The sequence below is a fragment of the Ixodes scapularis genome, unplaced genomic scaffold (assembly GCF_016920785.2).
Source record: "Ixodes scapularis isolate PalLabHiFi unplaced genomic scaffold, ASM1692078v2 PGA_scaffold2__306_contigs__length_199485367, whole genome shotgun sequence".
NCBI lineage: Eukaryota > Metazoa > Arthropoda > Arachnida > Ixodida > Ixodidae > Ixodes > Ixodes scapularis.
This window is the reverse complement of record NW_024609857.1, coordinates 163717913-163745832: the sequence shown is the minus strand read 5'-3', so window position 1 is coordinate 163745832 and position 27920 is coordinate 163717913. Positions and strand designations below refer to the sequence as shown.

Genomic DNA, 27920 nt, shown 5'->3' with positions numbered 1-27920 from the left:
CGTTAAATGTGCTGTACCAAAGGCTGCTCCAGGTTGACGAGCACAATTCACACCAGGGCCGTAACCAGGGGGGGGGGATAGGGGGTTCTGACCCCCTCGAAATTTTTTTCTGTGTACGGCCCTGGTCGGTGCACTGGCAGCCAGCCGATTTTAATCTCCACCTCTGCGCACGCGCAGTGGCGCCGGTCGGCTACCGGGTACCAAACCGGGACCGGATCTCCGGTTTCCTGTAACTCTCGATTATATGCCACCGATGCACATGATTCATAGGCGAAAATAAGACAATAGACACTTTCAAAATGGCCACCGTTGTCCCCGAAAACCCCCCCCGAAATTTTTTTCTGGGTACGGCCCTGATTCACACCCACAGCTCTACTTCCTCGTTCGTAGTGATGGCCGAGAGCGAAGAGCTGAAATGGAAAATGGTCTCAATCACTCGTACATTCAAGGAAACTAGTTGAATCAGTGTGAAAAGTTTTATTTACTGCAGTACAAGAATGGGGAAAAAAATTGAATGGAGCATGTTTTGCTTGTCATTGCGTATGCCACCGCACAAAGTTCCCGAACCATATGACGCTGTGAAGTGGGATATATATATATATATATATATCCCACTTCAGATATATATATATATATATATATATATATATATATATATATATATAACTGAGAAGAAAAAACCCTTAGTGAAAACAGCAACAACGGACGATTTAATCTTTGATGTTTCAGCTGGAGTCCAACCTTCGTCAGGAAGAACTTTTACAGATGAACGCGGGTGGTATTTATACAATGCTATGGTCGAGTCCAAGTTTCAAAAACGGCGGGATGACGGTTCGAGGTCCCAAAAAAGCGTAGGAGGAGTTCCAGATGGGCGAACGTTTATACAATGCTACGGTCGGGTCCAAATTTCGGCGGGGTGACGGTTGGAGCTTTCGTGAGAGGGAAGCGAGGGCAGTTTGTATCCGGGTGAAGAAGCTTGTCTGTCGGGGCCAAGTTTCAAGGACGGTGGGGTGACGGTTGTAGCTTCTTGAGAGGGCGCAGGGTGATTTTGTGTCCGGGCAGGCAGGGGTGACCTGGACGATAGCATACAATAGACTAAAGACACACGCCAAGTCACTCCAAATAGATTAACAATTGTAGTGCCACAAGGGGCATTAGTGCTTGACCCATCGTCTGTTATGCTAATGGCCGGTTGAGTATGATCGCTGTAGTTAAATGATGTCGTAAGCTGAGGTAAAACAGGGTTAGGAACCTTATCGCGCTGTAGCTTACGTAGCTTGATTGTTTCGAGGTCATGGTGTTTCTTTTTATCGAATTCAGATGGGGCACTAATTTCGGATGTTGGTAAGGAGCCATTTGAACGGAGCACTGTAGCGGTCGCAGTAGTTAACTGTTTTACTTGTTTGTCACTATGATAAATCGCTATTTGGACCAGTTTAAGGGAAGCCTCAAAGAGAACCTGTTGCCATTAGGGTGACCACCCGTCCCGCGACTCGCGGGACTGTCCCGCATTGAGGGCTCGTGTCCCGCGTCCCGCAAGAAATATCAAAATCTTCCAAATGTCCCGCATTTCACGTAAAATTCACTCATGGCGCTGCCGAACAACGGGGCACGGGGAAGTGCGGAGGTCACTGGTAAACGTGTGAATCGCGATGGTACACCAATTTCGATCAAAGCATTGCGGTGAACGACCGTCGTTCTCGCAGGAGAACTGACGCGCATGCGCCCTTGTGCCTCTCTTCCCGTGGTGGCGAAATATTGCGAGAGGAAATTGCTCGCCAAAAAGTTGAAAAATAAATTGTTGTAATTGCTTTCAAGTCATGCTGTGTCAATGCAAAAAGGTTGCTGTGGAAAGTTTTATTTTTATCTTTCAGTGAAGACCACACAAGGCAAGGTGACTGCAACTCACAATGGTCAAAAACAACAACATAAGGTTCAAAATTTGTGTAGGAGCATAAAATAAGAATCCACAAGAAACAAGAAGCCGTAAAAGATTTACTGCTTCTGCTATCCTTTTAATGCATTGAGTTCTGCTGCAGTCAATTTTATGTTTTCAACTTAGACACATTTATTAACATATGTGGCATTAAAACATATAATATATGACTGAGAGTGAAAATTATTTGAGCCTAATTGCCGCAATGCAATTTGGAGCTGTATAATATGTGAAAAGACAGTGAGTGTGCAGGTGAGCTGGTGATAGCTAATCATGTCATATAATACCTGAGACTGTGGTGGAAGAAATGGGAAACTTTTTAGTAGAGCGAACAGACACCAAAAGAGACGTCCCCTTTCTGTGTCGGCTCCTCCTACTAAAAAGTTTCCAAGTTCTCCCGCCACAGTCTCGGGTATTATATGACATGTATAATATGCTTTTGGACAAGACAGGATATTAAATGCGTTAGCAGAGCCACATTTCGTGAATACACCAACTCATCTCTGTGACGTCACGGAGCGGTGGTGGCGCGTCGGTCGCACTTCCGGTCTGGGGCTGTGGGCAGAAGTCCCCATGCCAGACGTGTATTCCTGCGTTGTTTTGAAGGGAACCAGACAAAAACCTGCCTTCTCGTCAAAACGCCGGAACTGGGGCCGTACCAAACGAGTCGAGAAAGGTTTGAAGGTTAGTTTTCACGTGCTCGGTTCGTCCGAGAATCTGGATATGTGCCGTGAAAAGGGAAAAGCAGACGCCGTGAGACAACGATTGCTTGGGCGGGAAGCACTTTGAGTTGAATTCAGGGATACTTGTGGTAATCAGACTTATTTGTTTTACTCCAAATTGAACGCCAGAAAACCATCAAGTTGTGCGGACCACCTGCGGACTACGTTCAGTGCGTCTTCAAGTTCAAACGGCCGCCTGATCGTTCGAACTGTCGTCTGCTCTTTCAAACGTTTCTGCTTGTCGTCTGCTCTCTTAGACGACGCCGGCCCGTAGATTACATGTTGGCCCGGTACTTGCTATACGAAGTAAGTGCAGGCCTCGAAAGACTTAAGTTTGAAGGTTGGTGAGCAGGCTCGATCTAAACAGTAAATAAAAGGAGATGTTGATCATTGTTACGAGTGACGGTCACTGACTTGCTATGCCTAATTGATTTGGTCCGATTCTGCTTGCGATTTTCAGTATCGACGTCGACTATCTCAGCTACGGTTCACGCTTTTGCAGCCTGAGCGGCGTCGCGACTGAAAATTGCGAGCGGAATCTCATCATGCGAATCAGGTTTTAGCGTAGATACTGCGGCGTCCACGCGGAATGAATCGCCACATGTCACATTATTCACGCGAAGTTTCGCGGTGTAACAAGCCTCGGTAATTTCGCTGACGAATCTCAAGTAGTCAGACATCGCCAGGAAGACGTAGAATCAACAATTCGAACGCCAAAAAGAGCAGGGGGACTCACGCCGACGCCGACAACATCGCATTTCAAAGGTTTGTTTATGGGCGACGGCGAACTTCTTGCCCACACCCCCCTCGCGCATGCGCGGCGCCGGTGGCGTCCGCTAGGGGCGCTCCGGTTTGTTTGTAAACATGAGTTGGTGTATAGCTTTTTTATGCTCTTTTTAACCTAAGACTAGGGCAGAAGGAGGAAAAAAAATGTTTCCTCCTTCCACCCCAGTCTTGGTTTAAATAGCATCCTGGTAAACATCCACCAACTCGACTGCACACTAAGCATTTGTTTTTTTTTGCGGTTGTTACAGCCGAAATATAATACCACCCTTCCCTTACAACCCCCCCCCCCCCCCCCGGTCAGCGTGTCCCGCATTTCGCTTGCAGAATGGTGGTCACCCTAGTTGCCATTCCGATCGGTCATGTTGGTCGAGGTTTGTGCAGGCGGGAGGAAGGGAAAGCGACATGCCCTTCGGGGTAATGCCTGCGTTAAGGTACACTATTAAGGTTGATTTATGGAGTTCATGCCTAATGCGTTTATCTGAGATCTTTCATACTTTAAGAAAAGTGGTACTGTAGTTTGGAGTGGACGAACTGGACTCACCGACGTGTCGTCAATCTTCTTTCGGGTGTGGGGAGCTCTCCACTTCGGGCTCTCGCAGGTTGTAGTGCTGCCTTGGGGTACTTCTCGGCTGCTGCGGGCGTCGCTTCGGTGTCGCACTCTTGGCAGGTGTCGGGTACTCATTGACGTAGTCGACGCTCTCGCTGGCTGCCGGGCACGGTGCTCCCGGGATCCCCACAGGGGCAGCTGGGCTCTCTGGACTGGCGTTGTGGGACCTGGGACTCTCGGGGTGCCTGGGTTCCTCTGATGGGGCTCTCCTGGTGCAGTTGGCAGTGGCGGCGGCCAGGATCTCCGATGACCACCCTGGCGACGTCGTACTTGTTGCACGTTGCAAAATAGACTTCAGGTTTGCCGCGAGGAGGGCGACTCCAGTGAAGCTCGGGTGCAGCCCGTCAGCCGCCGGGACTCGAAGAGGCGGCAGCGATGTGAAGTCGGGGTCCAAGAAGGGTTACCTTGCCTGGTTTCCTGCAGTAGCCCTTGACTGTGTTGTTGAATTTCTGGGCTTCAGTGTTGAACCAGTGGACGAAGCGGTGGTTCGACTGATCCAGGCGTCGATTGGTGTGCCGAGGCAACACGAGGGACACAATAAGCCTGTGGAGCTCCGGACGTGCTCGCAGCGTGTTGTTGACCAGGCGACAGCACCGTCGTAGCGTCTCGTCGGTGCCGTATCGTTCCAGCTCGGTCAGTTGAAAGACGAGCGTCGTGACAGAACGTGGGAGGTTGGCAAGCTCCTTCTCGATGTCGAACGCGGATGCACCATGGATGGTGATGAAGGCGGGTGCGGCTCTATCGTAGGGGTCGAAGTGCTGGTGGAGATTTCGGGTCTGCGAGTTCCCGATGACAGCAGAGGTCGGCAGGTGCTTGGGGTACATCCGTGTTAGCTGCTCCACCTTGGGTGCGCCGGGGGCCGGTCTGGATACAACGGGCATGGTGGCGGGAGGCCGAAGGCATGGGTATTTAACTGAGAAGAAAAAACCCTTAGGGAAAACAGCAACAACGGACGATTTAATCTTCGACGTTTCGGCCGGAGTCTGGCCTTCGTCAGGAAGAACTTTTACAGATGAGCGCGGGTGGTATTTATACAAGGCTATGGTCGAGTCCAAGTTTCAAAAACGGCGGGATGACGGTTGGAGGTTCCAAAGAAGCGTAGGATGAGTTCCAGATGGGCGAACGTGTTTATACAATGCTACGGTCGAGTCCAAATTTTGGCGGGGTGACAGTTGGAGCTTTCGTGAGAGGGAAGCGAGGGCAGTTCGTATCCGGGTGGAGAAGCTTGTCGGTCGGGGCCAAGTTTCAAGGACGGTGGGGTGACGGCTGTAGATTCTTGAGAGGGGGCGCAGGGTGACTGTGTCCGGGCGGGCAGGGGTGACCTGGACGATAGCGTACAATAGATGAAAGACACACAAAAAACTAAAGTGCTGTCTCAAAAAAAAAAAAAAAAAAGGCACGGTCATTTGTGTTCTTTTGTGGGGCATGCATGAGTTAGACCTGGAAGGGAACAATATTAAACCTAGAAATAAAACGAAAGAGAATGAATATAAAAACCTGGAAATTAAAGAGAAAAGTTGATGGTCCAGTTCCGGCCACAAACACAGTACCACTGCTAACAATAAGGTCTGGGACCTGAAAATATGTCCCCTGATCGCTGTTGCTATTCGTCTGTTAGCATTTTTAATCAATGCCAGAGTACCGGGGCTTTCGTTTATTCCTTGTTTAATAGCGTTGAATTGGTAAATTAGGTAGGATTCACGCTGTTCACGTTTGCGATTTGATTTAAATCCAGATTCTAGGAGCATCACTGACAATTTATCAAACGAGTGTTCTGGGAGAGCGAGATGTTTGGATAGAGGCAGTGTCGGAAGATTTATGGCGTGAGATTTGTGATTATTAAAGCGCAGTCTAAATGCTGTTCTAGTCTGCCCTATGTATTGCATTTTGCATATCATACGCTCGAATAAGTACGTGACATTCGACGAGGCACATTTTAGGTGCCCTTTAATTTTGATCGAGAACTGCGAGTGCGTGCTGGCTGGCCGTGTTTGTGTGCTGCATCTGTTTACAGATCAGACATCGTGGGTGCATGCAAGGCCTACATTCATTAGGTGGTGGCGATGAGTTTATCAGAGAGTTTACTAGCGTGTCTTTGAGGTTACGCGATCGTCTGTGGACTATCCCAGGGGCGGATGGAAACGCGCGTTTAAGACACTCGCTTTGTTTGAGAATGTTATAATGTCGTCTTAAGATATTATTTGCATTAGTATAGTTCATGCTATAAGTTAGATATAGATTTGTGCGTTGTGTGTCGCTTTGCGTGGGGCGCGGGCTGATAAGGTCTGCTCGGTTCAGTCTCTTGGCTTTTCTGATTGCATCGTCAATTATACGAGGTGGATACTTTTGTTTCTCTAGCACTGACTTTAAATTTTGGCTGCTCGCATCAAAACCTGTCTCTTTGGAACAAGTTCGTTTGAAACGATGAGCTTGGCTCTAGGGGATGCTATTCTTGCAACGGTGTGGGTGGTCGCTTTGATAATGCTGGTATTACTGTCGATCTGTTGGCTTACGGTACAGGCTCGTGGTGAGTTTACCTTCGTCTATTTTAACGTTGACGTCTAAGAAGTTTATTTCGGTTTGAGAGTACGAATGTGTAAAGCGGATGCTTGGATGAAGCAGCGTTGTATCGAACTATGAAGTCCACCAGCTCCTCCTCAGTGTGCGACCAGACAATAAATATATCATCTATAAACCTTTTGTATATTAGCGGCTTTACGGGACATTCAGAAAGGAACTGAGATTCTAATTTCCCCATAAACACGTTGGCATAGTTCGGGGCCATTTTGGTGCCCATCGTGGTTCCACTAACCTGCCTAAAGTATTCATTGTTAAATTCAAACGTGTTTAATTCTAAGACAAGCCTCGCTAGAGTAGCGACGACGTGTCCATCTGGGGTATCCGGTTGTTTGTGGAGTTCGTACATGTCAATTAAAGAAATTATTCCATCATCGTGTGGGATATTCAAAGATATTGGAAGTGGTTGTTTCTGACAGACAAACACAAATATTGCTAGGGTCTGCCATACCAGCTTCCTGGGAACCCTCACTATCGTGGTTCCGGTTTCCGCCACGCGAGGGCAAAGCAACAAGCTGGAGATGCGCGTTGCTTCTGTTTGCCTTTTTATGAACTTCGTTTCTGAGGACACCACTTATGTTTGGGACTTACCGAATGCAGCGGAACAAAACTGAACTGCTCTGTAGGGTCACTTGAACGTGACTCAAGTAAGGCTCCGTCAAGTTAACTGTGCAGACTTTGAACTCTTTCACGCATTTGACTTGGTGATCAAGTACTCTTACTGATTAGTAAACTGAAATATTTTTGGTAACTTCCCCACTAATTCTAGCTGGAAAATTGACGCCACGTGATCTCAACACCAATTCAATTTCCCCACTAAATTTAGCGGGGGAAATGACGTCCCATAATGCAACTTGTGCGGTTACGCCGATGGCGACTCCGCTCAACGCAGAACCGGGCACCCAAGAGCTGCATTCTAAAAGCAAGCTTCATCTGAAAGAATCAAGTACTATTTGTTTTGTTTTTTTGTTTTTCATATTGTACAACTTCACATATATGATGAAAAACTAGGGAATTCAATAGGTGAAAGGTGAAGGTAGGTGATAGGTTAAAACTTTTCATATATATAAATTTTTTCTCATTTAGTCACAGTCGTTGTTTTAGTCGATGTCGGGAAACTTCTGCATAGGTTAGAATGGTGTTTACCAGTTGCGCTTGTACATGGTTACTGGCCGCCTGTATGAGCGCCGGCGCCGGTGAAGTGTTAGCATTCGCATTGACACTTGCTTGTTGGTCTCAAGCCCGATTACTGGCCGCTGGTACACTATTACCTGTTGCCCGTGTGGCGTACCAGCTTTGCCTGTACGCGTTCAGTCGCTACCATAAATGCCACCGGTGACTGGTACGCTGTATCGGCTTTGCTAATGCGTGCTTACCGACCGGTGAAACGCATGGTTACTCGCTGCCAGTACGTGGCTAAACGGCCACGGCCGCTGTTACGCGGTTGCCGGCCTCCAGTGCGTGGTTACTGGCCCTTGGTATGTGATTACTGGGTGCCGGTACATGGTTACTGGCCGCGGGACATGGTTAAGGGGTGTTTTAGGGAACCGTTTTTGCACGTCTGATACTGTACAATTGGCCCTCCCTTAGCAAAAACTAAGTTGCTTTAAGTATACTTTACACTCTTAAAGGACACATGCAAAGGAAAAAAACATTTTTTTTAAACGGCTTAGATGGAAAAAGGACGCCATAAAACGATTTTTCAACGAAGAAAAAAATTCTTTAGAGCTATATTTACGGCGCAAAACGAATTTGTAGTTGGCGCCCGCGGGCACCGCGGAAAAGTGGTCTGTATTTATCACGTGACTGGTCTTTATTTATCACGTGCTGCTTGCGCTCTTTCGGAAGCTTCCTATGGCCTCTAAAAGTAACTTATTCATCTTTGTTTGAAGTATAACAAAAAACCAAGACAAATAAGTAACTTTTAGAGCCCAAAGGAAACTTCTGAAAAAGCGCAAGCAGACGTGATAGACCTGTGCGCCGGTCAGACGACGGTGGCGGCGCCCCGAAGCAGACGAACTTGTGCGGCGGCGGCGACGGCGGCGTGGAGAAACGCGTTGAAGCGGCATTCGCACAACGTGCAGCGTGCGGCGGCGACGCAGCGCGGCGGCGCGCGGGCCTACCACGTGATTAGCGGCGGCTCCCGCGAGCGCCAACTACAAATTCGTTTAGCGCCGTAAATATAGCTCTAAAAATTTTGTTTCTTCGTTGTAAAATCGTTTTATGACATCCTTTTTCCATCTAAGCTATCTAAAAAAAATGTTTTTTTCCTTTGCATGTGTCCTTTAAGATACTAATTTGCAAGAATGGTACTAACATCGTCCTTTAAGGATGCTAGCCAGAAGTATGCTCGTACTCTTAGTGTCCTTTCTTAGTGGGCTCGAAGAAAATACAATAACAGTATACTTTAGTAAACTAGGTAAGACCTAAGTAGCTTCCAAGTTCATGCGGAGCGTCTTATTAGTGGTCTTCCCTAGTTATCTTTTGGTGCACTAGTAGAACGTTTGAGAAGTAAGCTGGAAGGATCCTGTAAGTGTGCATGAAGTGACTTACTAGTTGGCTCCCTAAGGTTCCTTTAGTGAAGGAAAAGTTTACTACGGAAGTGCGCTGAAAGGATATTTGGAGCCTGCACTGAGCATGCTTTGCTGCGCTCACCATGAAATGAGGACAACATTGGGCTTTGTCGCTTTGTCTGTGTCATGAAATGGTGTCAGTAGCTCACGTTGTTTGGAGCGCTGTGGTGTTTCAGTGCTGTACGTGAGCCCTCTGATTAAGTTCTCAGCATTCGTATCGGTGGCATGCATGACCGACTGCGTTTGACCACACCATGTCACCCTTCGCTTAGTCCTGTCCTGTTCTTCTACTTGTATGTTTTTTGCGCTCTTGTCCTCTATAATGCGTTACCAACTAGCCCAGCACTTAATTCTGATACCGTCACCCTTTGTGCTAACTGTTATTTGGCCAACGAATGTCGAACGACAGACTCTAGCCGAGCGTTTTCTTTGCGTCTATGATGGTTGCAACGGTCTTCAGTTCATCGCATCTTATCTACAAATTGGCAGTGCAGTTCATGCATTGTTGCACCAGGTCTCAGAATCAGTGTAGTGACTATTAAGCTGCGCACACGTGGACGCGCAGCTCTCGTGCGGAATTCGATCTGTGGAAGCTGGTTGCGCGCAGCTTAGCATGGTGATCCAGAAAAGAGCTGCCTGGAAACAACAATAATAGTTGCGTTGCCGCAGTGGTTACCCCTCACAAGGGCTCAATAACTGTTGTAGGAATTCGCGTACCGCCGCCGATTCGCCATTTCCCACGTGGTCCGTCAACAACCCGAGCCCAGCCTGGTTCTTTCACGGGAGCGGGATTCCGCTCCCCATTTATTAGTACAAAAACACAATGCTACAAAACACTCAATTTAAACTACAAATACACGCAACATTACAAATATTTACAAACGCAAGTTAATCCAAAAGCTAAACTCAAAGAAGGCCCTCGGGCCTCGTGTCCCGCGATATCCTAGATCCGGTCGCCACCCACCTGCCTGCGTCTCGATCTCGTCCGAAGTTCTAGGAGGCCTTCGCCCCCTAACCCACCGGGTATATCTTGATCGATGGGCGAGGAGGTTTCTCCTCGCCCACTGGATGGCGCCTGCAGCGCCATCCAGTGGCTAGGAGAAAAAGCGGCACGTCGGGAGCCGAATTCGAGATCCCGATCGACCCCGCGGCGACACGACCATGTGATTGTGTCTGAGGCGAGCCAGCTACATAGATGCCTCGCGGCCAAGATGGCAGAATGGTTTGATGGGCGCCCTCATGAATGCACAGTGCGCCATACTCCCCTCTCCTAAAAATAGAAGTATGCTGGAATTTAGGCGTATGGCCAGGCTTCATGGGAACACAGTCGTTTTATTCGGCCCGGAGTTCCCCACCCCCTTACAGGTCCATCAGGTCGCCCGAGACCTGAGGTGCTGCCGCACCGATGGCCGCCGGCATGGCCGCCCCCAGCCTTGCCGCAAACTCGGGGTCTCGGCGCTCACGAGCCAGCACGGCTTTCACCCCCGGGACCCTCTGCGCGCAGTGGTTGAGGGAAAGCATGTGTTGCTGCTTCAGGACCACGAGGCCCCCGCACACATCGCAGTAGACCGCGTTGACGTCGGGCTGGGCGTCGGCCTCTGGGGCAGCGGAGTTCGTCTCGCTGACGGTGTAACCCCGGAAGGGGTATGGCACCCTGTCCGCTCGGGTGTTGGCGGCCACCTGCAACTGCTGCCCCCATGGACGGGCAGTCGAGTAGGTGTGCGACGGCTAATTCCCCGTCTGCGTCGTCCACGCCACCACGGTCCTTGTCGTCCGACTGCTGGCCGGTGCCCCGACTGCCGGCTGCTGGGACTGCCGGCGGGACCGTTCTGGAGAACGATGCCCACGGCTTCGATAAGGCAAGCGTCCGATGCGGCGCTGGTTGCAGCGAGGCTGCTGGTTGGTGGGGCGTCCGGCCATCCTGGCGGTCTGGTCTGGTCTGGGCGTTACATTTTTTCGCTAAATTTTGAAGTTCGAACACCACATACAAAGAAAGTAAAAAATGAAATACTCATCAATCTCGTCAACCAATTACGAGAAGACACGTTATAGCTTTAAATACAATACATAGGGGGAGACAAAAACACTCGCTACATGTTGCGGCATCTACAGACAGTGAAAACACAATATTTGAGATCGAGGGAGTATCATTCCCGATTGTCATCGATGCCCACACTGGCTGGAGTCAAAACCGATGCACTCCACAACGTCTACACGTATTATGGATGCGCTATGCTCGGTATTTGCAACTATTGGCATGCCGGCAATTCTATCCTTTTACAGTGCTCCAAACTTTGTCTCAAGCGAAATGATAGGTTTGTAACAACGAACAGCATCCAACACTACACAAACACACCATACCATCCAGCAACTAACGGGCAAGTGGAATAAATGGTGGGTGAAACGAAGAGAGCCCTCATGAAACTCACGGAAGGGGTCCAATGTCAGATCGCGCAGTTTCACTTTCAATAAAAGTGCATTTAACTAGAAAATGTGTAACACAAGAAACTGAGAAGGTCAACACACAACCAAAAAGTTTCGCCTTTCCACTGCTCAACCAGCACCTATACAGCTGGGTCTGTTCAAGAAGATAGTGGCCAGCAGCTCTAGCATGCGAGTTAAGAGCAGCACTTTCAATGCTCGATTAAGCCTGGGCTTAATCACGCTTGACCTTGTTTGGAAGGGGTGCAACGAGGAACCTATTCTCAGTTTGTTCCATAATTATACATTTAGCAGTGAGTTGCTTCAAGCTGCACGCAATCAGGGCACCCGGTCGCATGCCTTCTCACACAGGTAGAAACTGTACCCCAGCCGTCAGTCCTCCAAGCCAACTACAGGAGTCAGGTTCATCTTCTCCATGAGAACAAGGTGCTCGACACCAGACCTAGTGTTCAATGGCTTAAATACAGCATGTGCCCGCACAATGCCAAATGAACTGTCACTCAGTTGAGCAATGCAGTTGTCTCTTTGTAACATTGAGTAGGTCACAGAGTTCCAGAGGACATCATTACATTGAAATTTGTGATAGTAAATCATCCTCAATGGTAGCACATTCAGAGCCCTCTCGAGTGCCACGTTGAACCGGATGTCTTCAGCACCTGAGCTCTGCCTACTGTAAATGACTACATCACCCGGAGTCTGGGTTCCTGTGCGCCTGATGTTCTTCCGTCCCATTATTTCCTCAAAAAACTCTGCTCCCTGTGGGAAGTTCATGCTGCTTATCCACAAAGCCAGCTCCTGCCATCGCATATACGTCCTTGCGATTTGCTGGCCCACGTACTGTGTGACTGCAAAGTAGTTCAGAAACACTGCATTTCTTCCGTCAAATGGAAAGCAAGAAGTTTCCCAAAGGGGTCCCCATGCTATCACGGCATCTGTCAGATGGAGAAGTTGGTGCACATTGTACGACATATGCTGAATGTTGTACAATCTCCTAATCTGCAGCCCAAACTTTGATAGCAGTGCTCGAGCTTCACAGATGTCCTGGAATGATACTTGCTGTTTTAGCAACAAGGATGTACCATAGGCCAACAGTGTGAAGGGCTGAAAGTACTGCGGCAGCAGCACAGGTTTCAGAACGACATAACCGTAAAATAAAGGAGTGCTCTAAATTCTGAAGCCTTTCAGAAGGCGCGTTTCTCGAACCTCCTGGGTGTGCAGGTGATTTCTCTGGGTGGTAGGATGCCCAGGAGACTACTGTTCATGACCCCTATCTTGGTCCCTACATACCATGGCTGGTTGTGAATCCCTGTGTCCAGCCACAACTTCAGGAGCTGCCGCAGAGTATGCTCCCCAGAGGCCTCCTGTGCACACATGGCTGGCTACTCCAGACACGCTCATAGCCATTAGTACATGTGCATTACACAAAAAGGCAAGCCCCCTTGACTTTTTTCCTTGAGGTGCGCATGAGGGCAGTGCACTTGGGGCACCTCATCAGGAGCTCATCCAGACACGATTCAAAAGTTATAAACTTTTGTTTCGATATGTAGTCCACGACACTGCCACCTGTGCTTGTACTGTCTTGACAAGCTGTGTTGACCTGGTCATCCCTGGTAATCAGAATAGAAAAAGAAACAATGATTGTAAAATAACCTCACCTCTAAAGTTGGGCAGGAGGGTGGTCTAATTTGTTAATTTCGTATTGGTAACACCGCAAAGTATAGCACACAAATAGAGAAATAAAAACAGAGGGGGAGTGTGTCACCCTTGCCACTAAAGAGAACATGCAGCTGACAGATACCCACCTTAGGCTGTTGTCCGACAACATCATCCGGAAGCTGGCGTCGGAGGGGCGGTAGCTGACGTCTGCTTCCACGTGTTTCAGTTGAAGCTCTGTTAGGGAGTCCCCATCCACGTCTTCCAAGTCGGCTTGACCGTGTGCTTTTTCAACAACTGTCGGTGGCTCTGGTGGCACTAGCGGCTGTGATGGTGATGCTAGCAATTGCTTCTGCCCGTCAGGCAATGTCCAGCCTAACTGAGCCTGGGGAACGTGGTTCGGTGATGAACACCGGGGTGCCACGACAACAGGATTTGTCTGGGTTTGCCTGGATGACGTTTCCGGGGTAACTTGTATGCCTGTAGGTGTTATTATAATATATTACAACAAAATTGACAACTTTTGTGGAAGAGCAATGCTATATGCATTACGTTAGCCGGCTTGATTGTAAGTTGGTCTACAAACAATGTAGCGATTGCACCACACAGGAGTGAATTTTACATGCTGAACGACGAGACATCAAATGAGTGTATGGTCACATTCCAAGGTTCTGCTTTTGCATGCTGATCAAAGCTACAATTGTATGGCAGCTATGCACATGCATTTTGCCTTTCAATACTGAACTACAATGAAAGAAATATGCTGGCAGCCTAGTTTGCTGACAAGCAAAACCTAAACAGGACGGCACTGTTGCCTCCTGAATCTCAAGAGTGTCAACCGAGTGTCGGACAGCTAAAACAAATACACATTAAAAAGACATCTATATTTCAAGAAGTGATTTATCTATACTGAGTTTTTCTTGCCATTCCTGAACATCAATCATATAAATGACAAAAAATTGACACTGAGAAAGTAGACCCGCAGCACCGAATGCTTCAAACAGGCAGGGCTGAAATGTGCACTGGTCTCAGTGATACTATTACGTTTTTCAACCCAGTGGTATGGCATGGAGTAATGCTGTTGGGGGGGGGGGTTCCTAAGCCTGAGAGGAATTTCCACAATAAAAGGAGTGTGCTGGCTGACTCTGGAGCTGGCGGAGATAGATTTTATAGAAAAGATAGAAACACAACTGGCGCGGCCGATAGCTTTGTTCGGACTCATATTTTAGTTGGCTGCTGGTTTCTTCCTCGGGTACACTAAATGCACTTACGGTAGCTGGCACTTTTTTTTTGCATGACTTTTAGGTGGGCCCCTGAAATAATAGTTACTGATGTCAGTGTCAGGGGCATGCTTTCACATCATGGATATAGCAACTCACAACGTCATCTGTTAAGCATTGCCCCTTCCTGAAATTGCTCTTAGTGGGTATACATAGTCGTTTTTGTGGAGGCCCAAAGTAAACAGACTCTGAAGACGAGGAAGAGCTTGATCAGCATTTTTGGAGCAGGAAGTTGTTCACAGCAAATAAGAGAACCCTTAGCGAAAATCGGCGTTCTTATAGTATACTTTATTTGCACTTCCAAAAGTATGCTTGATGCTCTAAATTGGCCGGTTTTCAGTATACTTCTGACCCACTTCAAAAGTAACATTTCGGCATCCTTTTAGGATTCTTCTGGCATACTTGTAGGCGGCGTTTTAGTATATTTCTGACATACTTCAAAAGTAACATTTTGCCATCCTTTTAGGATTCTTCTGACATACTTCAGAAGTAACATTTCCCCATCCTTTTAGGATTATTCTATCATACTTGTAAGGGGCGGTTTAGTATGCTTTTAGGAATCCTTTCAGGACACTTCTGATAAGCATTTTAATATGCTTTTAAGCAGGCCTTTAGTATTATAATGTGTACCCCAGATTAAACTTGGAAGCAGGCTTCCAAATATAATCGGGGGTATACTTAGTGGAGCTTAAGTATTTCACCTATTCCTGACCCATTCCAGATGAGGATATCTGTAAAATTATATACATATGTACCAATGTCGTCTCCCTGTGAACGTGATGCTGGCTAGTCAAGTTTTGTTTGTTTGAAATTTTGCGAATGGGTTTTGCTGTCATCACACCAGTGGGAAAACGCACCATTGCACAAAAATGTCATGTGGAGGCACTTGTATGACATTACCCGAATAAAAATGCTGGTGTCGCAGATTTCACGCATACCAGCGATCCATAAACGTTAGCAGATGAGGCGAGTGCCTTGAGTGTTTTGACATTGTGTGAATATCTCTCATATGATATTCTTAGTGCATCAAGACCAATGCCCTGACAGGACCAGGCAGGGAATAAGGACAATTGAAACTAGTAAACAAACTATCTGGTGTGTCTGTTCTTCTTTGTCATTGGTTCCGTTCGGCCATCTTAGCTTTGGGTAACAACGGCAGGACGGCAGTTTGTGTGCCCACTTTCATAATGAGTACAACGAAGTGAAAGTGGTTGCCTCTATCAGACAAGCTCAAAATTCTTCAGTGTCTGGACAATGGTCAAAGGCAAGTGGACGTTGCAAAGGACTATGGGATTCCACCGTCAACATTGTCAAGGATAGTGAAGCAAAAGTTGAAGCTTGAAGGAGAAACTGCGTTCAATCCCAACAGGAAACGACTCTGCACAAGATATTTCGAGCCAGTGGACGATGCCCTTGAGGTATGGCATTGTCACAGCAACAAGCTGTGACAGAGGAAGTGCAAAAAAAACATAGACTATCTGGACAGCTTTGTTACTTCATGCACTTCAAGGGGACAGCTTTGTTACTTCATGCAGTGCCAATGCAAATGAAAATTAGTTTTTTTTTTTTCAAAATGAGAAAGTCAGCAACGTAGCTGTTATGCTCTTTGTATATATTGATGTATGTGACTCCATAAATTGCATCTCACACTTTTGACTCAATGTATGCTGTACCCTATGCTGTTCCATATTCTAGTAAATATATTCAGTTTCGTTAATTTTCAGTGAACTATTTTCTTGGGTCCCTTAAAGTTCACTCAAGTGAAGTTTTACTGTATTTAACAACGCATCATCAAAGCCAAATGTTGACTGCCACATTTGTCACATGCATGGAAACACCGAAAAAATTATATGAGTGCTTTCAAAGAAGAAATAAAAAACAATTCACTAAGGCAATAGCCAGGAACACCGCATACGGAACAAAAAGCAGCATACCGTATTTACTCGAGTAATAGCCGCACTATTTATGAATAAGGCCCTTGCGCTTACTTTCCCACTGAACACATATACAGCCAATAATTGCATTGCGCATAAATAACGTAGCGAATAACCAGATACAGAACACGATTCTCCATACAAATGCAATCTTCACAGATGGTATCTTTGCACAAAAACATTATCTCTGTCCTATAAACAGCTGGAATCTTACTGTCGTTCGCGGTGATTGGCAATCTTCGTGCTCTGCGGAAAAGCGAACCCTCAGGTTTTCTTTATAAACAGTGCGGCTCTTACTCGAGTAAATACAGTAAATGCCGTGGCATAGCAACTTTGGGTCACATCCAGCTGAAAAATGGTTGCGTCAATTCAACACTACGCATTCTTCTTCTACTTCTAATGCTTCACCCCCGTGTGCAAGAGTCAACTAGTCCATGAGAGTTGCTACAGACTATAGTCCGTTGCGACTGAAGAGTAGGAGACGGAGCCCTCCCCTCTTTCCACATTGCCACAGCAAACTTTGGGGTCTGCTCTCCTCCTCCCTAGCATTCACTCTACTAATGAGGAAGGGCTCCGTCTCCTGGTGTTGTGTTGCAATGGACTATAAAGTGCCCCATGCCAGATATCAGCGGCTCTGCCGGCATTCCATGGAAACATGTTGGGAATTATCGAGAAAGAATTGTGAGCAGCTAAAACATTACGTTGGTGTACTCCATGCCGGTTGTCTGGCTCCGTAGCTTCATCCATGTCCTCCATCTCAGTGTAGTAGGCCTCCATGAGCAGGTCTGTGCATGTAAAAAACAAAGCATGAGTGTCGCTGTAACCGATAACTCCGGCAGAGTGATTAGGGGACAAGCTGCCCCTCACCTGTATAGTGTAGAAGAAATAAAAGGTTTTGCACGCATGTGATATATTTTCTGTCCGACACATAGCACATTTTTAAACCATCCTGATGGTATTTTTAATGACCTGAAATTATATGGTGCTTTTGACATAAAGATGTGTTATGAATGCAGGCATTACCCCCTTTATGTTCATAACCAATGCAATGAACTGGATATGGGGTTAAGTGCATAATGGGTATCACTGCACATACATAATGCAAATATCAATAGTGGCACCAAGAACAACTGATTTGTGGTACAAAAAGTTAGGAACTCATTTAGAGCTATTTAAATTTCTCAAATGACATCATGGAAGTCCTGAAACAGTTTCATCATTTAGCCACCATGTCACTAGACTGCAGAGGTTTTATGGAGCACAGCTTCTCAGCTAAGAAAAGGTCGGCATTTTTAATATGTAAGGAAACTTGCCTCTGCTTCTAACCCTGGCCCCGTTGGGCTGAGGCGCAGGGCCAGCAGCAGCTGATGACGGTGGCCCACTTGTACTGGCGGGCGCTTTGGGTCTGGTAAAAGAAACCGAAAATATGAAACATTCATACTAAGAATCTGCTGCACTGGTTACAGTAAAAGATCTAGCATAATACCGTCGGTGCTAGATCTGGCCCTGCAAAAAACTCAGCAGCTTGTAGAGGGGCAATGTGGGCTCCCCCTCATCATCTCTTCGAGCTCCACTCTGGCTGCTGGTTCTTCTTTTTAGTTCACGGGCAAACTTTGCACGTAGTGCCCGCCATGCCTGAATGCAGGCGTCCGAGTCTCTGCCTGCAATGGAGAAAGCAAATGCTCAGATAAAGGAAATTAATTTTTTGGTAGAAAATAGTCATTGTATGATAGCAATCCTAATTAAACTAGGTTTCACATACGTTCTGAAGCTTAGTACCGACGTACTGTGTCCACCATGCTGATATCTGATTTACTGGGAGCGTTTACTTCACTCTGCGAATTTTAAAACACAAATGGTACTCTGAATCCTAATCTAGTTGTAACTACCACCGCTGCAATAGGCAAAACTATGTCTGAAGTGGTTTGATCTGCCTACATGCTTTCTCGTCACGTCTGGACGCCAAGCAGAAGTTGATGCACCCAGAATAGCGACTAGCGCGAATGCCGCATCATCAGTTGCTTGCCGAAAAATAACTTGCGGCTGATGATCGAGTGTTCGCGCGATTTGCACGCTCGTGCGTTTCTTTTCCCTCTGCATGTGCTCTCATTGTTTACCCGACGAGTACTTTTACCCGCGTTTTCTTCAAGGAATGGTAGTGCGTACATGCAATTTCTTCTTTTTTTTTTATTTAACGAGTTTGTGAAAACGGAACGCATATTGCTATACTTGCATGCCGCATTTATTTATTGCTTTTCTTCGAGTTGGAGGGTCATAAAAACCTAGGACACATTACACCTTATAATGAGAATCTGCCGACGGCGAGCAGCATCTGTGAGCACAAACAGGCCACAACCGACGGCCCCGCGCGAGCTCGTCCGAGTCTTGACAAAACGCCGCTCGGACAAACACAGTGAATAGGGATACAGATAAGCAGTACGGTGGGTAAATATGACCTTTTAACATGTCACAGGCAATATTAAAGTGCCGAAAAATCGAGGACACGGGGAAACACGCAGACTGTTTGCTTCCTGTCTCCGAACATTTGGCGCTCTTTGAAACCGGCACTCTGTACTGAGACAGTACTCACCTACAGCGATCCCAATGGGCATGCTAGGAGTTTGCACGCTTTACTGAGTCCTTGTAGTCTAGGCGGCGGGCGTTCCACAGCCACGGATACTTTTCTACTTCATTGATGAGGTCCTCTTCGGAGCAGACCTCACCCGCGTTCCTCGCCTCCGCCGCCATCTTGTCAGAACGATGCGACGAGGCGGGCGCATCATGATTGGTCGGTTGTTTTGGTTGTTTCGAACGCAGCAAGGAAAGTTGGGCTCGCTCCAACTCCTTGCGTCGTGAACGACACGCGCGTGCGTCCCCCCATCGCTATGGCAACCGACGGTTGCAGACCCTTGGAACGGTCGTTTCGGTTGTTCCGGTTGTTCTGGTCACTACGGACGCATGTGTGTGAACGGGCCTTATCAGAGTTGTACAACAAAGTATAACATTGGAAGTCCTAAGCAACTGCTCCCGAGAAGTGACCTCTGACAAAATCGCAAAGTTGCATTCCTGCTGCCCACTGACGTTTCCTAATGCTTAGGAAAACAACAATGTATGTCATCTGCCCTCACAGTGCAGAGGTTACTGAACCAGTAAATTTATAATCTCCAGTTACCTCAGTGGTCTGAACAGCTTGCAGTGGGCCTGAATGAATAAATTACTAGTACACTTGAAAAAAAAGTTAGATACACAGGGACGCAAAACAAATTCGAATTAAAAGAAATTCGAACTAACGAAAGTCAAAGAATTGCGGTCACGTTTGGAATCTAGAGGCCTCATAATCGCTCGGGGCCGCCATCTTTATTGAGCAAAGAAGTCGCTTATCTTTTTCTGCTTTTTTTGATAGAAAACAGCTGTCATAACTTTTCCTTCAAGAGCTTGAACGTGGCGGAAAGCATCTTCTCCGTCTTCTTCAAAGCTAAAGAAGCGACGGACAACTTCGAGAACCTCCATGACTTCCGACGCGCATGGACGCACAGGCGCTTCTTCGTTTTCTTCTTCACCATCATCGTCCTCCATGGCGGTTCTCCGCCCCTGACATGCGCGATTATCTCCTCGTCGGTCAAGGCACCACACACCATCGCGCTTTTGTCTGCATCGACGTAATCCGTGAAATCGACGTCTTGCAGCGCCTGGCGTACACTCGCCGGAATGTCTTCCCCGTCCTGTCCGGAATCGGCTGTGGCCGTCGAATCTGCTGTCGCCTCTGAGCTTGCAATATCGAAGCCGCAGTGACGGAAGCAGTTTGCGATCGTTGCCGCTGTCCCCTGATCCCAGGCATGCACAAGCATGTGCATCGCAGTAAGGAGCGTGATGTTGTAGGGGCTCTCGTTTCCCGAGCACAAAATCATGCGCTCGAGCAAGTGGCGTCTATAAAATGTCTTCATGTTTTTAATCACGCCCTGGCCCATGGGCTGCAGCATGCTGGTCGTGTTGGGTGGTAGGAAAGCTAACTGAATGGCCTTCAGCTCAATGTCCACATTGTGGGCCGAACAGTTATCGACAAGGAGCAACACTTGCCGATTGCGCAGCTCAAACTTTTTGTCCAGCTTCCTGAGCCACTGCTCAAACAACGCGCCGGTCATCCACGCCTTCTTGTTTGCCGCATAGTTGGTGGGCAGAGAGCGTATGTTTTTAAAGCAGCGAGGCTTTGCCGATTTGCCTATCACAAAGATAGGCAGCTTCTCCGTCCCCGTCATGTTGGCTGCAAGCATGACAGTTAAGTGTTCCTTGCTTCGCTTACCGCCAGCGCAGTTATCCCCCTTGTAGGTGATGGTCTTGTTTGGCAGGAGTTTGAAAAACAAAGCAGTCTCGTCCGCATTAAAAATGTCACACGGCGAGTAGCTGCGCAGGTAGTCTTGCAGCGCTCCACTCTTCCACGTTCCGCACGTTTCCATGTTGGTATCTTGCCCTTCCCCAGACACTGTACGAAAAACAAGGTCGTGCCTCTTGCGAAAACGGTGAAACCACCCTTCGAAGGCGGCGAAGTCGTCGTGTTCCAGGCGCAGTGCAAAGTCGGCTGCCTTCGCCATTATGACGGAGCCGCTTAGCGGAAGGTTCAAACTTCTCATATCTTTGATCCAAGTCACCAAAGCTTTCTCTAAATCCGGGTACTTGACAGGGCGAAGTCTTTTGCGGTCGCCACTGAAGGCTTCGACCTCGTAGGCATCCACGATAGCCTTCTTATTCCGGATGTACGTAGACAACGTGCTTCGAGGAATTCCGAACTTCTTTGCGATATCTTGCTTGCTTGCATTCTCGGCGTCGACCTCCCGAAGAATTTCAACTTTTTCCTTCAGTGTTTTGGCGCGGTACTTTCCGCGAACCAACATCGACATCGCGAAACGGCAAAAAAACAAAATAAGCGAGAGGCGGAAAGGCCTAGCCGGAGACGACGGAGATGCTAGCTCAAGGACAGCCCGGCGAGCTGGGTTGCTGGGTCGGCCGCTGCGCCGGACGCGCCATCTATCGCTTGGCTTGGAAAGCTCTTCACTGCGGTTTACTATACACCAACTCAACTCTCCTACGTCACGCCGCGGTGGTGGCGCGCCGGACGCATTTCCGGTCTGGGGCGGTGGGCAGAAGTCACCGTGCCAGACATGCATTCCTGTGTTCCTTTGGAAGAAACGAGACAAAAAACCTGCCTTCTCGTCAAAATGCTGCGACGGGGGCTGTACCAAGAGAGTCTGGGAAGGTTTGAAGATCAGTTTTCATGTGTTTTTGCCCCCTCCGTTCGTCCGAGAACGTGGATTGTAGCCGTGAAAAGGGCAAACCTGACGCTGTCGAACCACGATTACGTGTGCGGGCCACAATTTGTAGTCGCCAGATGTATTTCCTTTGTTCCAACATGACCGAGAGAAAACTGCCAAGTTGTCCGGACCACCCACGGATTCAGTGCGTCTTCAAATTCACACGGCCGCCTGATCGTTCGAACTTTCGTCTGCTCTTTCAAAGTTGTCTGCTTTTTGTCGTCTGCTCGTTCAAACAAAAGCGGCCCGTAGACCAAACTTTGACCCGGTGATTGCAATAAGAAGTAATTGCAGGCCTCAAAAGACTTAAGTAGGCTCGGTGTAAACAGTAGATACAAGATGTTAATTATTGGTACCGGTGGCCATCACCTACTTGTTACGCTTTGTCTGTTCCCGCTTCCGATTTTCAGTATCGACGTCGATCATCGCCGCTACCTTTTACACTTTTGCAGCACGAGCGACGTCGCGACCGAAAATAGCTACGAGTATCTCATCATGGTTTTGGCGTCCATTCTGCAGCGTTCATGCGAATGAATCGCCGCACGTCAAATTATTTACGGAAAGTTTAGCGGCGTAACGAGCCTTGATAATTTCGCTCAGGCGATTGAAGTGGTAAGACATTGCGATGAGGACGTAGAATCGACAACTCCAACGCCAGAAAGAGTATGCAGACTCACACAGACGCCGACAACGTGACATTCGAATGGTTTGTTGACGCGGGACGCGGTGCTTCTTGCCCGTGCTCCATTGCGCGTGCGTTCGAACTGTCGTCTGCTCTTTCAAACTTGGCTGCTTTTTGTCGTCAGTTCGTTCAAACGACAGCGGCTCGTAAACCAAACGTTGACCCGGTAATTGCGATAAGAACCAAGTGCAGGCGTCAAAAAGGTTGGTTGGAATAAGTCAACTAAGTGTAAACAGATACAAGAAGTTGTTGATCATTGTTACCAGTGGCCATCACCGACTTGTAATGCCCGATTCTACTTGAGGTTTTCAGTATCGATGTCCACCATCTCAGCTACGGTCCACGCTTTCGCAGTCCGAGCGACGTCGCGACTGAAAATAGCGAGCAGAATCTCGACGTGGGAGTCAGGCCTTAGCGCCCATTCTGCGGCGTCCACGTGAAATGAATCACCGCACGTCACATTATTCACGCAAAGTTTTGCCTCGATAGTTTTGCTGAAGCCGCTCAAGTAGTCAGACATTGTTAGGAGGACGTAGAATCAACAATTCCAACGCGAAAAATAGCACGGGGACTCCCACCGACGCCGACAACAACGCAATTTAGTGGTTTGTTTATGGGCAACGGCGGGCTTCTTGCCCACCAACCACGGCGCATGCGCGGCGCCGGTGACGTCCGCTAGGGGCGCTCCGGTTTGTTTGTAAACATGAGTTGGTGTATACCTCCGCACGGTGGCGCTTGGTTCGAATTATCGGTGGCGGAACAAATTTGCCAACCAATTAGAGGAATATTTACACATAGAACTCAGCGTGGCCGGACCATGGCGGCTGATTCGAATTATCGGTAATTTCGAATTAATGAAGTGTGAATTATCGAGCTTTTACTGTATTGAGAAAAATAAGTCTAACCAAACACCAAAACCGCAACATCATATGAATACTGATTATGCCGTCAATAAAACTAACACTTTTATAACAAAAAGGTTTTTATACGTACCCCCCGACCTTTAATATCTTGGCGCAGCCTTTTCAGGAGCTTATCTTTCAGGAGCTTATCTTTCTTCTGCGACGAGTGAGTTCAAGAAGAAAATCAGTAAGCTTTCGCAAAATTCGAAACATAAATGGAATGTTCAGAACTTGTTCTTGAATTGCTCATTGTTTTCATTTTCAACTAACATTTTCTACACTTAATTTCTTACACCGTCCCACTGACCTCAAAGAAAGCAAAGTAAATAAAAATTAATATTAATTTTTCTTATCTTAGTTAAAGCTCATGGACCATGTATCGCGCGTGCACAAATTATATTTATAGATAAGACATTGTTCAGCAGTTTATAAAGCCTTGCTATGCAGATGTAGTCTGGTGGACTTTGTTATAAGCCATTTCCAAGAGCAACCAGAAATTTTCCATGAGGTTTGGATGCTAAAACAGCTTCTCAGTATACTATGTGTCTTTATGCAGCGGTCCGTCCTTAAAGTAGATGTGAAAGCTGGACTTTGGACTGATCATGTTACTCTGGCATTGCGGCACCAAGCAGTACAATACCATCGCTCCTAGAGCACAGAAGCTGCTTAAGCAGATGAGGGAGCACAAAAAATAGCACAAAAGTAATGGATTCTGCAGAGAGGAAAGCAAGACTGAATATCCGGCCTCGTCACTTAATCCTGAACCCCATGTCAGAATCGACTGATCAGCACTCCCATCAGTTGCGGTCAAAACCAGTGGTGCACAGCCAAAGGGACATTGTAAAGCCTACAGATACCGTTCCCCAAAACTTGCTTACCTCACTGTCCATCGTTGTGGCGTCCCGCTGATTGACATATTTCTCCAGCAGTTCTTTAAAGACCGACGACCACTTTGCGCTTTCCACTTTTCCCTCGCTTGTTCCCCTCCCCCCTTCTGCACTGTTTACCGTTGCCTGTTTCCTCCTCCCCCATGTTGAGGAGGATCTTCTGCCTTGCAGAATCTCGAGACTGGTCATCGGCCTTTAAGCTCGGCCCGGCAGTTTGAACAGCGACAAAATGAAATGTATGAAAATACAAGTTACAGCTAATTTCAACACCTGAAACACTTGACAGCATATAGACCTATAAAGCTGCACGTAAAGCAGCCCACCCAAACCTAGCAAGCCTGCCCCGCTCATAGAAAGTTTGGAATAAACATAAGAGAATAACATACCTCCAAAACGGACGATCTGAGTTGAGTGCAGCGTTGTGGTTCCGGTAGCCCGACTGGCTTTGTCTGCATTAGGCCAGTCTACCTTCACCCAATGTTGTTTTAGCGCTCCCTCCTTGTATTTGGGCCAAGCTTTCGAGTTATGACTTGCAGGATCGTAGTCTCTAATTAGTTTGATCGTCTCTACCGCCATTGACCCATCATCAAAGCTAAATATTGCTAAAGTATCCATAGCACTGTTCTGAGTCTTGTAGCGTCCGGCCATCTTGTCTCTGCGCTTCGGATTTGGATCTGGATGTTACCTTCAAACCGAAACTGTCTAACGGCTTCTTGACTTTCTTGATTTAGTTGAATGCAAGAAAACGATGTATAGAAAGACTGACTGACGGCCATCTTCGAAGAAACACGAAACATGCAAACAGTGAAGAATACCCGAAGCTGTGAAGCATGCCATATACAAATGTTAACAAAATTGCCCAAGTGTGGCTTTTCTGCCATATCGCAGGAACTGAAAACAAGGCTGTGTTGGTTCCTTAGCACCATATGTTAATCAATATACTCCTGTAATCAATGTTTTGCGACTATTTCCCACTTAATGAAAAAGAATGCGATACTGTTTGGTGATTTCGATGGTTTTCTAGGGCTTTCTGCCAGCCGGCAGAAAGCCCTAATGTCCTCGGGGTCAACGGGAATGTCTACAGTCAGCTCAGGGGGCAGAGAGCACCAATTCCTGGCTGTGCGCATCAAAGAGGACTCGACCTGGCATAGCGTACGTACCAGGAGAAGCTGCATCTTTCCGGTGCGGGCGATGAGGCGAGGAGCGTTTGAGGACTTCTTTGAGGTTCCCATCGGGCTGCAGAAAAGGCGGATGGATGCCTCATCTCTTCTGTAATGTTCCTGTAGGCTGAAAGTGCTGAACGAGGGGCTCTGCACCTGTAGAGCGTGTAAGCAGCCCTGCGCTGCACACTCTCCAGGGCTTGTTTGAGGGATTTCTCTAAGGGGCTCTACATAGGTGAGCAAAATCCTAGGTGGGGCCAACTACACAAGGTCCTCCTATGCTGCCTGAGATTTGACTACACCTACCTTACAGATAGCTACCTGCTTACTGGTGGAGGACCTCCATCCTGCGAGCACTGCGGTGAACCTTTGACCGTTCTTTATATTTTATTTTTTTGTTCTGGTCTTCGGCAGCAGCACAAATTCTTTTTTTCTGATCTTTTCAAGGGTCGCATTCCATTTCACTCCGCCTTGCTACTTGGTGAGCGACCACTGAGCTCATTTAAATGTCTGATTTTCTGGAAATATTGGAGTTTTGAACAAACTATAGATCTATTCTCCTATAGTTTAATTCTACTCACCCTTTTTCCACCTACTTCATTTGGAACAGAATAGCCATTGATGCTCTTGTGCCATTAAAACCGTAAACAACAGTGATTTAACACCCCGTGTCCATCTTGACGGATGTGGCAGAGATTATATTAATGCACGAAAAAATACAAGATTGAAGCAAAGAGTAGAGGAGTGGACCTGCCATAGTGCCATACATCCATTGCATATCACATAACTTGAAATAGGTAGCTAACAGGTTTGATGTCATGGTGGTGCTTTCTGCACCTGATAAGTTGAAACGGCTGTGTCCAAAAGTCAATTCTCAACACGACAAACAGGACAAATGCGATGTCACTCATATTAACAAGTTTGTGAACTGCCTTAAACGCGTAGTATACGAGATTTTGTTCTCATGTACGTTGGTCAGACTGGCCAGTGTGTGAACATGAGATTGAGAGAACATGCACTGTCTCTGAAGTCATCACCAGCGAGCCATCTCGCTCTACACATACGAGATTGCAACTGTACTCCCTCATTCCATCGAACAAAAATCCTGAGGCAGTTTAGCGATCAAAGAACAAGACAGATTTATGAGGCGCAAGTCATAGCAGCTAAGGGGACACATGCGTCAGTGCACCATCGGTAGCCTTATCAGCGAAGGAACTGCACTACTTACAATCTTTTGTGTGAGAACTTTGTTTAACTAGATTAATTTTCAGTCCTCTTCTTTCTTTTTCTTTCATTTTATTGGAGTAGGTTTTCATTCCAATTTGTTTTTTAGTGATTCCGATTTTTTTTCTTTCCTTTTTCTTGTTTCATTAGTGTAAATTTTCAATTTTTTACCTTGCTTTTTTCTCTTAATTCTGAAGTCAAAAATAATTGTTGCTTTCTTTCGTCTTGGTTAGTCTTCTTTCTCATTTTGTATATGTCGTTGCACTTCTGCTTTATCTTCCGTTGATCCTTCACTAAATATCGGTTGTGAGTCACCGCCTGTCCGTGTCTGTATCTTCCACTGCCCTCGTCTGTAGCGCTACCTTTAACTTTGGAACAAATACTCCCAGCAGACATTGCTGGAACGATCCGAGGGCAGCTTTTCCTGAGCTTCAACATCGCCAAACGGCAACAAGTGTCCTTGCTTGAATGCACAAAAAGGTGTGTTCTGTGATTTGTGTAAACAGCACATAAGACAGCTCCTTAGTTCCAAACACCAAAACGAAAGTCCAACTTGATAGCATTTCATCAGTCTGTTCATCCATTACAGGCATCAAAAACAAGCTGCGAGCAGCGAGCAATTGCCCTCAAAACAAAGAAAATGGGTACAAAAGTGACAAATCATGTGTAATAATAATAATAATAATAATTTTTATTTGCACAGTTGTGATACCCACTCGGCAGCATGCAACACATGGGCATCACAAAGACTGTTTTTATCTTTGTGATGCCCATGTGTTGCTCAGTAGCTTTGCACAATAAAGCCCGTAATCAACAACAACAACATGTGTTGCTGATGCAACAAGCTAAGCATGTCATCTTGGAGGAACTTTGAAACAATTACTCTGTTGTTCCACACAAGACAACCTATGTCGACAGAAAGCTCAAACCTTAGAACGAAAAATGGCTGATACTCATCAGATACTTTTTGAGGCCAACCTCGAAACGGTCCTTTCTCATACAGCACTTGAGACTGTTTTTTGCCGTTTCTTGTTCGACATCTTTCGAGGTTAGTGGGAGTTCCCTCCCCTTAGGTTGAAAATTCTGTATTAACCCCTGCCCGGAAGTAAGAAATCTGTGAGCCGAATGTTTTCAAGTCCGACGTACCGACATCCGCGCAAGCGCTGGATGCGGAATTTCCGCTGCGCCGCTTTTTTTGCCACTCACGATGACGGCGAGGATGGACTCGGTCCATCCTCGCCGTCATCCG

At 47.1% G+C, this 27920-nt stretch overlaps 1 protein-coding gene across 1 annotated transcript in view; it reads right to left on the bottom strand.

The window, feature by feature from the left end:
* LOC115309776 overlaps window positions 1-4932 on the bottom strand; it is a 60665-nt gene extending 55733 nt beyond the window's left edge. The window contains exon 1 of the mRNA XM_040219957.1: window positions 4456-4932. Within this exon, the coding sequence (XP_040075891.1) occupies window positions 4456-4932 (477 nt within the window). The remainder of the gene's footprint in view (window positions 1-4455) is intronic.
* Window positions 4933-27920: the final 22988 nt, after the last annotated feature.